The 15,581-nt window shown below is 38.8% G+C and overlaps 1 protein-coding gene across 7 annotated transcripts in view; it reads left to right on the plus strand.

The window, feature by feature from the left end:
- The window catches only part of CD96 (CD96 molecule), a 97,564-nt gene that overhangs the window by 44,314 nt on the left and 37,669 nt on the right, over positions 1-15,581 (plus strand). For all 7 annotated transcript variants that reach the window (XM_053220820.1, XM_053220825.1, XM_053220821.1 and 4 more), the window contains exons 6-8: positions 224-314; positions 3,144-3,332; positions 10,833-10,925. In XM_053220820.1, the coding sequence (XP_053076795.1) occupies positions 224-314; positions 3,144-3,332; positions 10,833-10,925 (373 nt within the window). The remainder of the gene's footprint in view (positions 1-223; positions 315-3,143; positions 3,333-10,832; positions 10,926-15,581) is intronic.

A 15,581-nucleotide genomic window follows, 5' to 3' on the forward strand; every position in this document is an offset into this window, starting at 1 on the left:
GACCTATGCTTCCAGCCATGAGTTCATGACATGTCTATAGGAGACAGTCTATTTGTAGCTCACTTTTTCACATAAGCTCTGAAAGGTAAACATAGCCTTGTTGAAAGTGTAGAAAACTGTTTTCTGCCAATTTGCCCCATGTGACGGTTGGCCGGGATGTAAGGGGTACCATTTGCTGCTGAATTTTCAAATAAGCCTTTCTGTGTTCTGCTTTTACCCCCAGAGAACATTTACCTGCTCCCTGAGGAATGTATTTCCCACAGCAAATCTCACGTGGTTTATAGAAGGAGGCTTTCCTCAAGGTGAAAAAGAAGGTAAGGAAATCAGTCAATGGAAATGGGTTTGGCAAAGAAAGAAAGAAAGAAAACAAAGAAGAATAGAAATTGCCATTTCCTGAGCTGATCTTGGCATTTAAGAACAATTCTCATTCCAAGACAAACATCATCTTGCCTACCAGATGCCATTTTCTGATACCCCATCTAGTGCCTCAAAGAGGACGGGAGTGGGTAACATTTTCCAAAATTAAGAAATACACCTGATTTCTTTAACTCTCAACTGTTAGTAAAAGCAGATCTCTTACATGAGGGTAAAGAAGTTTAATTCAATATATATGTATTAATAATTTCATTTAATGCAAATAACTTAGCACCACTGATTCAAATCAATGAACAAATACTTTCCACTTTTTCTTCTAAGGATCTGAGTGGGGTGGGGAAGACTAGAGGAAGTACATATAAAGGACTGGGCTTTATGACAAGGAACTCCACCAGGAGGATTAAAAATTCTTGGAGCAGGGACACACACTGAGACAAGCTCCGATGAGAATGCATAAAGCCGTATTTTTCGTAGGCGATAAACATGGCTGCCTGTGCCAGAACAATCCCAGCCAGCCCCCCTGCCTGAGACAACAGCCCTTCTTCTTCCTCCTGAGTCATTTTTTTCTCAAAGCTCAATATGTTTTCAACAGTAACTGAGTCACATAGCTCTTGCTGCATTGTTATTTTTAATGGGTAAAAATAAAAAGTTTATATTGATGAATGATCGTATTGATCCACTGTATTCATTTTGAGACTATTACTGGTTTTGTTATTCACTTTAAAAACAATTCACCCATAATCATGACCGGATGCAATCCTGAAAATCTTTCTTAAGGGTCATCATAGGTATGGTCTCCTGTTAAGTAAGCCCTGGTTTGATGTGCCCATTACTCTTCTGGACCATGAGGCCAGACATTGTGGTCAGAATTCTACCACATGTAGTTATTACTTTGGTAAGTAACAACTTCAAAACTAGCATTTAGAGCCTTTAGTGTAAAGAAGCCATAAGGGTCCAGAAAGTTCTGGCCTACAGTGACAGATGGTTTCACGTTGATTTCCTGCTGCCATGTGTGCTATTTGGAGGTTGTACTAACAGTGGCAGTTAAACAGTTTCTATTTCTAAAGGAGACTCAGAGGACCCAAATGACAATGGCTATAAATCTACAGTTTATTTCAGGAAAAGGATACAATATAACAACACCATTAAAGTAAGGGTATGCATCCCATGTACAGATTTACAGCAAGGGGGGCAGTGAAATCAGGCACAGGCTCCTTTGCAAAGGGGAGACAACCAATATGGCACAGAGCACCTTAGAAGCAGGGAACCCCAAGTGGAGTCTTGGCTGAGGTTGTTTTATATGTTACTTAGGTGGATTCCTGCTATGTAGACACACTCAACCACAGAGCCTTCCCAGATTCTAGCCTGGGCCAGGTGCAAATCATTAATCTTACCGGTATCAGTCAACAATAAACAATGCTGATGAGCTAAGACAACTGGCCCCCGAGCTCCTTGGACCTACGGTCACCAACAAAGCAATGCTATGAATCAACACATTCTGTACTTTGACTATGGATCAGTGCCATGCAAGAGATTGAGCCAAACAGTTTAGGGTAACTCCAGGCCTGCTGGAACAGACCCTCACTGCCCAGAAGCTGTGGTTTGACTATTTTAGACTCTATGTTACCGTAAACTGAACCATCCCTGCCGGAGACCTGCTCCAGCAACCAGGGGTTCCCGAAGGATGAACAGCGTCGGTGAAAAAGTGAAAATAAAACAAAACTAAAAGAAAAAACAAAAATAAAAATGGACACAGACAACAGCAGTGTGTTGAACTGGCCGATTGATTGTAGCAAACATGGCATTATATTTGCTAGTGATTTCCTTGTGGCATACGTCATCTATGTTTTTCTAACATTACCTAATTTTGAAAATGTTCTTATGTGTAATCAACCTTTAAGAAATAACATGGCGATTTTCTCGTAATGTTCCCTCATACCCTTTGATTATTGATTAGTTTCTTGCATTATTCCATTATGCATCTGCGTTTATCTATAATCTATAGAGTGTTTGCTTTGCTGTTTTCATGAAAGGTCATCTATCACTCAACACCTCAAGTGGAACAGTTACAGGGACATGACCTCTTAGTTGTTTCCCCAAACCATTTGTAGTTTAAGGAACAAAAGTGTTCGCCTGAGTCTGAGGTGCCAGGAGGGGGCCAAGAGGGCCTTAGAAACCCACGCCTTATACATTCTCAGAGAGACAATGCACCTAGGAACTAATGAACCATTCTGTACTTTAACCGACTAGGTTCAATCATCATCTGGAATGCCTCCTGGGGGCCAAGTGAGCCTAGGGGTTAGAGTGACTTGTGCCTGTAGATACACTCCTTAGGAGTGGGGCTTTCAAATCCATATGTCTCTCCTTTTTTGGCCTCCTTTACTGGCAAATGCATGAGGCTATCCTTCCTGTAAGTAGAGGAGTCTCCATAGGGGATGGCAAGGGCTAAATGTAAGGCCGCACAATTTCTTGCGGAACCTTATTTCCTTTCCTAATAGTTCTTTTCCCAGGGGGCCTGTCGAGGGCAATTCCTCAACAGACAATACCCCAGGTACTTTTGTTAAAGCCATATTACCTAAAAGCGGGAGTCCAAGAAGCTTCACTGTCGGCAGGCCGCCCTGCAGTCACCAATCCGTCCACAGCCTGGGCTTTGCCATCAGGCTGGGATAGCTCGGCTTCCAGCACATCCCCAGCCATTCCTTGCCATCACTGTATGGCTCATAGCAGAAAATGTTGCTGACCGATCTTGTTCTTAATCTGTCTTCTAGAAATATACATTACTAATGAAGAGAGGAAAGACAAAAGTGGATTTTGGGAGCTGAAGTCTGTTTTGACAAGGGTGTATGGTAATAAGCCAGCCCAACCAAACAACCTGACCATCTGGTGCATGGCTATGTCTCCAGTCCCTGGGAATAAAGTGTGGAATATCTCGTCTGAAAAGATCACTTTTTCCTTGGGTGAGTTGTCTATTTAATAAGGTCAACAAGGGGCGGCCAGGACTGCCGTAAGCTCAGAACACTTCTAATTAGAACAAATAGAGTGCTCATTATTTCCATGGTGTTTTAATCTCGGAAGACTCTCCACACAACTCAAAATTACTAAATTTCGTGGGATCAAGCCTCTTTTGATGAAAAATGGGACTCTGCTTAAAAGAGTTTCTTCAAATAAAAAGCAGCTGATTCCTGTTTCTAAAGAATTTCTAGTGAATATGGCAATTTTTTTCAAATTTCATTAATAATAACTTTTTGTTAATCTACCATATAATGAGAATTAACACTGATACATTGATGATCAAGAGTGATTCTTAAAATCCTAAAATCTCTTCTGAGTCACTAACAACCTTCAATTACATATAACATTTATAATTTTAATACTTAGGAATGGATAAACCACGTATGAGATATAAAAAGCTTGAGGATAAAGACTGTATCCTAATGATTTTAGTGCCCCTAAGTTGAGGCACAGAATTGGGCATATAGAAGACTTTTATGACTTGAAAATTGATACGTAGGATCATTCTACTTATTTACAACATTTGACGAACTGGAATATTGACTACTCGAAACCTGACCAACAAATGGAGATTTTGCTACATAAAAGATGTGAACAAATGTCTCAACAAATGCAGTGACAACAGATTGCCTATAAAAAATAGAAGTTTGTAATGACAACTAGCAAACATGCATGTATAACAGCAAAGTAATACTTAAACAGATTTGTTAGCCATTATCACAACTCTGCAGGACCATTAACATCTTTTACCACCTTCCTATTTTCAGAGAAATTGTAGTCTATAACATACTCATAAAACCCAAGGTAGTTTATAAGGGAAAGTTCCTCTTTGTTTCAAGGCCGGTGTCTGCATCTTGGGTCCTACCCAGCCGTTTCATACAGGCAGCCATTTGGTTCCCGGGAGCCTTAGTTGGGAAGGGTATGTGGCTCAATACACATCCGTTCCCCTGTTCAGAAGTAGGTGCCATTGTGAATCTGGGACAGTGGCATCATGCCTGTAATGCTGCCTGTGTGTATGTGTACATACACACACACAAACACATCTCCCTCCGAACTTTTAGTTAATCATCCGGAAATGATCATGGGTTTACACTAAAACATCCATACTCAATTTTGCCTAATTCCCTCAGAAGTAAATGCACCTCCTTTCTAGAAGGCTGGACACAGGTAAGGCTACGGTCTTGGAACGGGGTAAAGGCAGCTGGTTCTCCTATAGATTTGCCAGTAACTTTGGCAGACTTTAAGGCCATAAGCTAAAGACCAAACAACCTCAAATTCCTATGGAGAACCTTATTCCCATCACAGACAGAACCATATTTGAAAAATCAGTCTTTTCTGATGTTAAAATTGAGCTTGTCTTGATTTAAAGATTTTATTTTTTAGAGCAGTTTTAGGTTTACAGCAAAATTAAGAGGAAGGTACAGAGATTTCCTGTATGCCCTTCCACACACATGCATAGCCTCCCTTGTTATCAACATCACTTATCAGAATACGGTTCATTTGTTACAACTGATAAACCTACACTGTACACATCATAATCACCCAAAGTCCATAATTTACCTTAGGTTTCACACTTGGCGTTGTATATCCTGTGGGTTTGGATAAATGTGCACTGACATGTACCCATCATTACAGCTTCAAAAGGCCCTAAATTTTCACTGCCTTAAAAATCCTTTGTGCTCTACCTATACATCCTTTACCCCCATCCCCCACCTCTGGCAACCACTGATATTTTTAGTCTTTACAATTTTCCCTTTTCAGAACGCCATATAGTTGGAATTACACACTATGTTGCCTTTTCAGATTGACTTCTTTCATTTGGTAATATGCATTTAGCATGTTGTCTCCATGTTGTCTCATGGCTTGACAGCTTATCTTTTTTAGTACTGAATAATATTCCATTTTATGCATGTACCATAGCCTAATATACCCGCTCACCTACTGAAAAACATTTCAGTTGCTTCCAACTTTGGGAAATTAGGAAGAAAGCTGCTTTGAACACCCATGTGCAGGTTTTTGTGTGGGCCTGAGTTTTCGATCCTTTGTGTGAATACAAAGGAGTACAATTGCTGGATTGTAGATAAGACTTTGTCTAGTTTTGTGAGAAAACACCAAACTGTCTTCCAAAGTGGCTGCACCATTTTGCATTCCCACCAGCAGTGAATGAGAGTTCCTGTTGTTCCACGTCCTCATCACCGTTTCATATTGTCAGTGTTATGGTTTTTGGCCATTCTAATAGGTGCTTAGTGGTATCTCGTTATTTCAATTTGCATTCCTCCGACGACATGTTATATGAAGCTTATTTGCCCTCAATATGTCTTCTTTGGTGAGGTGTCTATTAAAGTCTTCAGCCCGATTTTTTAATCAGGTGGGTTGTTTTCTTACTGTTGAGTTTTAAGTGTTCTTTATATATTTTGAATAATAGTCCTTTACCAGATGAGTCTTTTGCCAATGTTTTCCTCCCAGTCTGTGGCTTCTCATTCTCTTGAACTGTGCTATAATTTTGGGATAATAAGGGAGAGCACTGATCCTGATACCCAAAGCACACCATAATTCCAATTTTATAGGACAGTCCTTGATCTAGTATAATTTTAGGCTCTGAGCAGATGGTTATTTTTAAATTGTCAAGTGAATTTTTATCTTTTACGATCAAATATTAAAGACAATAAATCTTGAAGAGTTCAGTTTCCCAAAGTTATAGCTTACATTCTGGTCATATTCTAGCATATATCTTTAAGAATGATTTAGAAGATGTAGTAGACTCTGTAAAGCAATGTCATCCCTGGATCATACTTCCTTACTTGTTGTAAGTTCTTAAACACCTAGTTCCAAACACTTTCTGCTTGTGGGGGCACTGCTGGGAGCTTTATGAACCCTGAAGAAAACTTCTGATGCCTTGTGTAAGAGTTACTGCTTTATCAGGCCATTACTGTTGACAGATATGGAGATGAAAATCTAGAAGAAAAATCTAAAGTAGAGAAATTCTGAGAATATTACAGAGCAGAAAGGAAGTTTAGTAAGAGGAGTTTTGGTTTCCCTTTGTTCCCAGAGAACAGTTAGAAGCCTGAAAGCTAACAGCTCTCTGAGCTGTTCCCTTCCCCACCTATCTCCTGGTCTCCCAGTGAGTTCAAATGCTCAGGGATTCTTATTCTAGTAAACTGAGAAAGGGAAAGGGGTCGGCGTAGGGTGGTCAGTGGCTCATTAGGCAGCTATTTGAGTACGAGGGCCTATAGATTCCTGTGATTCAACAGTGAATACATTTTTAAAAAAAATTCTTTCCAAAATACTTTACCCTGCTCCTACCAAACCCCAAGTTCAGCTGCCCCTCACTCAAAAGGCCATCAATACTCAAGAGAGTTTTGACTGGAAAAGAGTATGAGCTTTGTTCGGGAGGCCGGCCACCTGGGGAGAAGATGGACTCTTGTGCAGAGGCCGACTCTGTGGTTTCTGCCTAGCCTAAGGATGTTTTAAAGGGGCTTAGGATTGGTAGGGGGGTTCAGTAGTCTGTAACATTTCTTGATTAGATGCAGACTTGGCGGTAACCAGCTAAAGACCTTATCTCAGTGCTGGGGGTTGTGTGAGGGAATCTACCTGTTTCCTTTTTCTTTTATATATATATATATATATATGTGTATATATATATACACATATATATATATATACATATATATATTTATTTTAGAAAGAGAGAGTGAGCAAGGGAGAGGGGCAGAGGGAGAGAGAGAGGATCTTAAGCAAGCTCAGTGTTCAGCGCATAGCAGGACACAGGCCTTGATCCCACTGCCCTGGGATCTTGACCTGAGCGGAAATTGAGTGGGGCGCTCAACTGACTGAGCCACCCAGGTGCCCCTGCTTCATGTTTTCTGAAGGGCAGGAGTGCTCTCTTCTTTCTAGGAAAGAATCCAAAATCTATATGTATACAAAGGAAGGTTAACCAATCGCATGGTCTCAGGGGATTTGCTAAAGTTTAAAGATACTCGCTTAAGCAGGAGAGGCAGAGGTAGCTTCACTGCTAGCCTAGCTTATCAGAATGTCTAAAATTGTAGCGCTGCAGGGCCAATTTTTTGGTATATAGAAAGAGTTACTTTTGTTTTGTTTTGTTTTGTTTTGAGGTGGAGGGGATGTTTTGTTTCATTTTAAAACAAAAGTTGAGTGCAAATGCCCCGTGGGGTGGGTAATGTCCTCACTGTCACCAGCTGCCATTCATCATTAAAAGGATTTCCATTTGGGACAGAAAAGAAAGTTATGTATGTATATTTTTTGGATGTGGAGACAGGATTAACAAGGGATATATTAGTAGTGGGGCAAGAGAACCACTGAATGTTGAGGTGGAATATGCCAGACAAATACTTCTTATTTCATGATTTTTCTCATACCCTGACTGATCCTTAGGATCCTGGGGATCCTAGGGTATCCATTAAGGACTTTTTTTTTTAATGTTTATTTTATTTTAGAGAGAGAGAGAGCGTGAGCAGGGGAGGGGTGGAGAGAAGGGCACAGAGGATCCGGAGCAGGCTCTGAGCTGATAGCAGCCAGCCTGATGTGGGGCTTGAACTCACTAGCCGTGAGATCATGACCTAAACCGAAGGATAGATATTCAACCTACTGAGCCACCCAGGCGCTCCAGTTAAAAACTTTAATATATACATGCACATTACCCAAGGATTTGTTAAAAAGCAGATTCTGATTCATTAAGTTGAGGTGGAGGGGCAGGGCCTGAGATCCTACATTTCTAGCAAGCTCCTAAGAGACACCATGGACCACATTTTGAGAAGCAAAGACTTTGCAATGCCTGGAGTCTGGTTCATTTCTAGGTGGACCAGCTAAGGGCTGATTCGAGCTCTGAGGAAACCCGAGAACTGACCAGCTGCCGTAGGGGACAGACACCTGGCCACTACTGCCCATGAGGATGGTCCTGGGCACCCTGCCAGGCCTGCTGCAGATAGGACACACTCAGGAACAGATGAAGTTGCTTTCAGCCAGCAGCTTAACCGCTTACAGCACGATGGCAAATGTAATGGTCTGAAAACTGGTTGATATCTTCCTGCCAAATTCTGCATTTGAGTTTTGGGAAATGTTTTTTTTTTTTTTTTCTGTTAAGTTTTAGCCACTCTTTTCTACACCCCCTGAGTTTTGTTTTGACCAAGGAGGAGTTTCTACTTTATAGGACAATCTGAAACCAGACGGACCTTTTTTTTTTTTTCTTTTTTCTTTTCTTTTTCTTTGGTGTTTGTTTGTTTGTTTGTTTGTTTTGGCTGCACATTTCATCTTGAAAGCTATGCATCATTTTTGTTACAGAGCAAAGAGTTCATCTTAAAATACAAATCTTGCAGTAACAACTCCCTGATACACTGTAAGGTTCTGTGTGGCAAGAACTTCTCAGATTACAAAGATATGTGGTGTTGAAATATGGCTGCATAACATCTTAAAATAGAAATGTTCCATCAATGAAAAATAAATGCTTCCTATTGTAGAAATCCAGGATTGAGCACAACCTATCAACATCTTCTTTTCTAGGAGTCAACAAACTTTCTGTTTTTATCTGCCAGATAGTAAATATTTTATGCTTTGTGGACCATATGGTCTCTATCACAATTGCTCAGCTCTTCCATTGTAGTACAAAAGCAGCCATAGACATTACATAAACAAATGGATGTGGCTGTATTCCAATAAAACTTTATTTACAAACATAGGCAGTGGGTGGATTTGACTTGTGGGCCATACTTCTGTTCCAATCAATCTACAGAGAAAAACACCTAGGCATTATTTTTGCAGGCTCATGTTCCATCTTATTAAGGTCGCTACTTTGGAAGATGATGCTTATTATGCATCAGCAGTCAGATAATGTGCTTAAAGTTGGTCTTCTCTCTTCCAGTGTTAAAAAGGAATCTATATTCATTCACTCATCTACCTGCATTTGCCAGGAATCAGAAATACAGAGATTTCCCAATCACTTCTGTTGAGGGGTATACTGATGATATAGAGCAATAAGGCTTTTGCTAGGGTAAACACTGAGGGCTATGAGCACATTGCAAAGATCCCTAGGGTCTGTCAAGTTTGAGAAGGTGCATACCAGGAAGTCTGTGATGGGTAAGTATAAGGAAACAGCATATGCAAAAAGAAAGAATCCACAGAGATCGGATTGAAATATCACCCTTTGGGTTGAGGGTATGATTTGAGATGTAAAAGATGATAGGCAACTTCAGGAAATGAAGTGGGATTGTAATGGGGGGAAGAAAATGATCAGATTTGTGTGTCGTGCTGAAGTGTTCAGATATGTTTCAGATGGTTCGGGTGGAGGAGGATGGTCATTCCACCAGACTATTTGTATACTCTCCATGTGACTTTCTCCCCACCCTACACCCACCTCCTCAGAGATTAATAGCGAGGGATCATTTACATTATAATATGATAAAGGGTCAGAGCCAACTGTGAGCATTACCCACAGCCAACAGCAACAACAATACTGCCAATGCTGAAAATAAAACATGGATACATCTTGATTACAAAAACAAATTCCTTCCAACGTTCTATGTGCTATCTGGTGGCATAACTTATATATCCTTTTCCCTTAAAGCAAATTACAGACTAGAACCAATAGTATAATTTATAATTAAATGTCCAGATAATTGACACAGCACACCAGATGTGTGACATTACACCCAATGTCATTATATATGTAGAAAATTACAAAATCCCCTAGCCTGAAAATCATTTAACCATATTTAATCTAGACATTCCTAAAGTTAATAGATCCTTCTGGCATTTTTGGATTGTTTTATACTGCTAATAGGACTATTTTACAGTTCAATAATAGAAGCTTAAGGAGTTGGCATAAGTGTATAATATGATAAAACAATGTATTCTAGGCTCCCTTTCACCCCTACCTGCCCCCACACACATTGAGAAAAGTTATAGCCAAATAAAAATTTTGTGACAAAAAAAAGGCATCTGAGAAAAAGCAATAATAATGCCATCAGCCTTAGGTTCACTGACGTTACATCCAGTTGGAGCATTACATTGTTGTTTCTCTTGCCGATAAAATTTTGCAGGCTTGTGGATTTGTAAACTGTATGATTACTTTTCAAATACTTCACGATATTAGCTGCTATAATTATTTTACCAGGTCTTGGTTAAATGTTATTTTCTCCAGGAAGTTTCCCCTGACCTTCCAATCTTGGTTGGTACCCTTTCTTTGTACCCCCGTGGCACCCCGTGGCACTCAACACAATGCCTGGCTACCTGCCTGTTATCTAGGCTTATGGTCCTTAAACGCAGCCCGATGTCTTTGTCATTCACCGCTGCATCCCACAGCCTTGCATGTAATAGGCCTTCATTAATGAATTGTTAGATGAGTAGACAAAATTGTGGGGGAAATTAAGTCAATACATCATCCCTCTGTTACAATATTATGGTCATCATTAATATCCATTTCATCCTTTCAGGCTCCATGAACCCTCCGACAGACTCTCCGCTTAATGTTGTCACACCTACCCTTGTCACCCGAACTTCTCCAGCCAACAGAGTATCTCCTACAAGTAAGCATGTTTTCACACAGCCTTCCTTTCTCTTTTTTTCTTTTTTTAATTATTTTTTTTTTAAATTTGAGTATAGTCGAGACACAACGTTACATTAGTTTCAGGTGTACAACATAGTATTTCAACCTCTATGTTGTGCTGTGCTCACCACAACTATAGCCACCATCTGTCACCATACAGCATTGTTAAAATACCACTGACTATATTCTCTCTGCTATGCCTTTCATCCCCATGACTTACCCCTTTCATAACTAGAAACCTGTATCTCCCACTCCCTTTCACCCATTTTGCCCATCCCCACTCTCCCTTTCCCTCTGGCAACCATCAGTTTGTTCTCTGTATTTATATATCTGATTCTGCTCGTTTGTTTATTTGTGTTTGTTTTTAGATTCCACATGTAAGTGAAATCATATGGTATCTGTCTTTTCCTGTCTGACTCACTTCATGTAGCATAATACCCTCTAGGTCTCTCCATATTGCTGCAAATAGCACATATGTATGCATAATATTCCGTCTTCCTTATCCATTCATCTATCGATAGACCCTTGGGTTGCTTTCGTATCTTGGCTATTGTAAATAATGCTGCAATAAACATAGGGGTGCATATATCTTTTTGAATTAGTATTTTCATTTTCTTCGGGTAAATACCCAGTGGTAGAATTATTGGATCATATGCTATTTCTATTTTTTATTTTTTCTTCATACTATTTTTCCACAGTGGATGTACCCATTTACATTCTCACCATCAGTATATGAGAGTTCCTTCTCCAACACTTTTTATTTCTTGTATTTTTTATTTTGATTCCTCTGACAGGAATAAGGTGATATCTCATTGTAGTTTTGATTTACATTTCCCTAATGGGTAGTGATGTTGGACATCTTTTCATGTGTCTGTTGGTCATCTGTGTCTTCTGTAGAAAAAAATGTCTGTTCAGCACCTCTGCCCATTTTTTTAATTCAGACTTGTTTTTTTAGTGTTGAGTTGTATAGGTTCTTTATTTTTTAAGCTTTTATTTTAATTCCAGTTAGTTACCATAAAGTGTTATATTCATTTCAGAAATATAATATAGTGATTTTACCATTCCATACATCCCCTGGTACTCATAATGACAAGTACACTCCTTAATCCCCATCTCTTATTTCACCCATTTCCCGCCCCCCCCCCCCCACCTCCCCTCTGGTAACTATCAGTTTGTTCTCTATAGTTAAGAATCTGTTTCTGGAGTTTTCTCTCTTTTTAATCTTTGTTCATTTTTTTCTTTCTTCACATGAGTGAGATGATATGGTATTTGTCTTTCTCTGATTGACTTATTTCACTTATCATTGCACCCTCTGGCTCCATCCATGTTGTTGCAAATGGCAAGATTTCATTCTTTTTTATGGATGAACAATATTCCATTGTATATATGTACACTACATCTTCTTTAACCATTCATCTATCAATGGACACTTGGGGTGCTTCCATAGTTTGGCTATTGTAAATAAGACTGCAAACATGTACGTATCCCTTTGAATTAGTGTTTCTGTGTTTTTTGGCAAATACCCAGGATTACGATTCCTGGATTGTAGGGTAGTTCTATTTTTGATTTTTTCTCTCCATGCTGTTTTCCACAGTGGCCGCACCAGTTTGCATTCCCACTAACAGTGCATGAGGGTTCCCTTTTTCTCCACATCCTTGCCAATGCTTGTGTTTCTTGTTTTTGTTTTTAGCCATTCTCATGGATATAAGGTAATATCTCATTGTAGTTTTGATTTGCATTTCTGAAATGATATAATGAATAATGTTGAGCATGTTTTCTTGAACCCATTGTCCATCTGGATGCCTTCTTTGGAGAAATGTCTGTTCATGTCTTTTGTCCATTTTTTAATTGGATTTTTGTTTTTTGGTGTGTAAGCTCTTTATATATTTTGATTATTAACCTCTTATTGGATATATCATCTGCACATATCTTTTCCCATTCAGTAGGTTGACTTTTTGTTTTGTTGATAGTTTCATTTGTTGTGTAAAAGCTTTTTATTTTCATGTAGTCCCAATAGTTTATTTTTTCTTTTGTTTCCTTTGCCTTAGGAAGCATCTACAAAAATGTTGCTGTAGCCGATGTCAGAGAAATTACTTCCTGTGTTCTCTTCGAGGATTTTTATGGTTTTAGGTCTCACATTTAGGCCTTCAATCCATTTTTAATTTATTTTTGTGTATGGTGTATGAAAGTGGTTCAGTTTCATTCTTTTATGTGTAGCTGCCCAGTTTTCCTAGCACCATTTGTTAAAGAGATTTTTCCCATTATATATTCTTGCCTTCTTTGTCATAGATTAACTGGCCATACGAGCATGGGTTTATTTCTGAGATCTCTATTCTGTTCCACAGATCTATTTTTGTGCCAGTACCATACAGTTTTGATGACTATAGTTCTGTAGTATACCTTGAAATCTGGAATTGGGATACTTCCAGCTTCGTTCTTTCTCAAGATTGTTTTGGCTACTCAGGGTCTTTTGTGATTGCATGAAAATTTTAGGACTATTTGTTTTAGTCCTGTGAAAAATGATGTTGGTATTTTGCTAGGGATTGCCTTTTGGCATGTAGCACTGAATTTGTAAATTGCTTTGTGTAGTATGGGCATAAAATGCTGTTGGTATTTTGATGAGGATTGTATTGAATCTGTAGGTTGCTTCAGATAACGTGGACATTTTAACAGTATTAATTCTTCCAATCAATGAACATGGAATACCTTTCCATTTGTGCCATCTTCAATTTTTTTCATCAATGTTTTAGGGTTTTCAGAGTATGGGTCTTTTATCTTCTTAGTTAAGTTTATTCTTAGGGTTTTTTTTGGTGCAATTATAAATGGAATTGTTTCTTAATGCCTCTTTCTGAGACTTCTCTATTAGTGTATAGGAAAACTACTGATTTCTAGGTATTAATTTTGTATCCTGAAACTTTATCAAATTCATTTATTACTTCTAGTAGCTTTGGGTGGAGTCTTTAGGATTTTGTCTACTTAGTAGCATGTCATCTGCAACTGGTGACTATACTGTTTTACTTCCCATGAGCTGTCCATCCTTTAACCAAGCAGATTGATAGAGAAAACATTTTCAGAAAATTTGTATCATTCTTGTTCTTTTATTATCTATACCATTTTAGGTACACATATTCAGTACTATTCTCATGGCTTTAAAGAATTAACATAGCTTCCAAAGCCTTTCACTTGAAGCTCTGGCAAGATTAGGGTCAATAAATATGCAGTGAGAAATTTCAATTCTGTATTTATTATTAAATAGGTTAATAAATTGACAGTCTTCTTCTAGAACTGTGTTCTCAGTGGGGTGTTTAAGAAATTGGTTATAAATGGGCATCCTGTGGATCAGATGTAGTTAGATAGTTTTAAATTTAAATTTGTTCTGGTTCAAATTAATTTTGACAAAGTTGACTGGTGAGGACTATGAATTCAGCCTCCCAGTGGCATTATTAATAATGGAGGCCAGGCTGGGTCAGTGTTACTATGGCAAAGGGATAGCAGTGACTTTCGGAAGGTCGTATTGATGCAAACAAATCATAAATTCCCATGTCTGTGGCCTTTGTGTTTAACAAAGAACCATGGTTACTTTCTTTAATACAAAAAAAAATGTATATTCTGTGTAGAGGAGAAGTACAGTTCTCATTTCTTATTTAATTAAAACTATCAATTTTAGCTCAAAATGAGAACTGAAATTGAAATAAAACAAAAGCAGTTGGTAGAAATGAACAATTCTTTCAGACTGTAGCCTTTTGGCATACAGCCTGCAGTCACTGTCACAGGTTGATACCTCTCGGAAAATGAAGCATGTGTCAGGGTGCGAAATGTCTGCAAATCACCCATCAGAAATTTTACATCGATCTGACTTCTCCTAGTTTGTAATGTTTTGAAATTTTTATTTGAAGCTGATTTTTCTTCCACTTCTAACTCATCATTCGGCAATAAACGATAGTAGATTATGCTACTCTTCATTCAACAAATATTAGCATATTCAAAAATAATGCCTTAAATTTCTTTAGTACTCCACGTATTATCCAGTTATCCAGTGCTACATAACAAATTACTCCCCAAATTGGCAACTTTTAAAACGTATATTGTCTTACATGATTTTAGGGTCAGAAATCCAGGAGCAGCTAAGCTGGGTCATATGGCTCCGGTTTCTTCGTGGGGTTGTCGTCAAGTGGGGTTGGCCGGGTCTTTAGTTACCTGAAGGTCTGACTGGGGCCGAGGGTTCTGCTTTCAAGTTTGAGCATGTTGTCCGAAGGCCTTCGTTCCTCACCACATGGTTTCTCTCCATAAAGGTTTCTCACATGATGGCAGCAGCCCTCCCTCAGACCAACTAACTCAAGAAATAGAGTAACCAAGACAAAAGCCACACTGCCTTTTTATTGCACAGCATCATTTTGTTTTATTGTACCTGTTAGAAGTGAGTCATTAAGTCCAGCTCATACTCAAGAGGAAGAGACTTAGGCTCCACTTCTTGAAGGGAAGAGTATCAAAGAATTTGTAGACAAATTAAAACCACCATGTCCTGTCATTTAGAAAATATTTGCACATAAAATGCAATGTGGTTTGATCTTTATTATGAGAGGTAGACAGAGCAAGCATTATTGTCCCCATTTTCCAGATGAAGACACTGAGATGT

Source organism: Acinonyx jubatus, chromosome C2 (assembly GCF_027475565.1).
Source record: "Acinonyx jubatus isolate Ajub_Pintada_27869175 chromosome C2, VMU_Ajub_asm_v1.0, whole genome shotgun sequence".
Taxonomy (NCBI): domain Eukaryota; kingdom Metazoa; phylum Chordata; class Mammalia; order Carnivora; family Felidae; genus Acinonyx; species Acinonyx jubatus.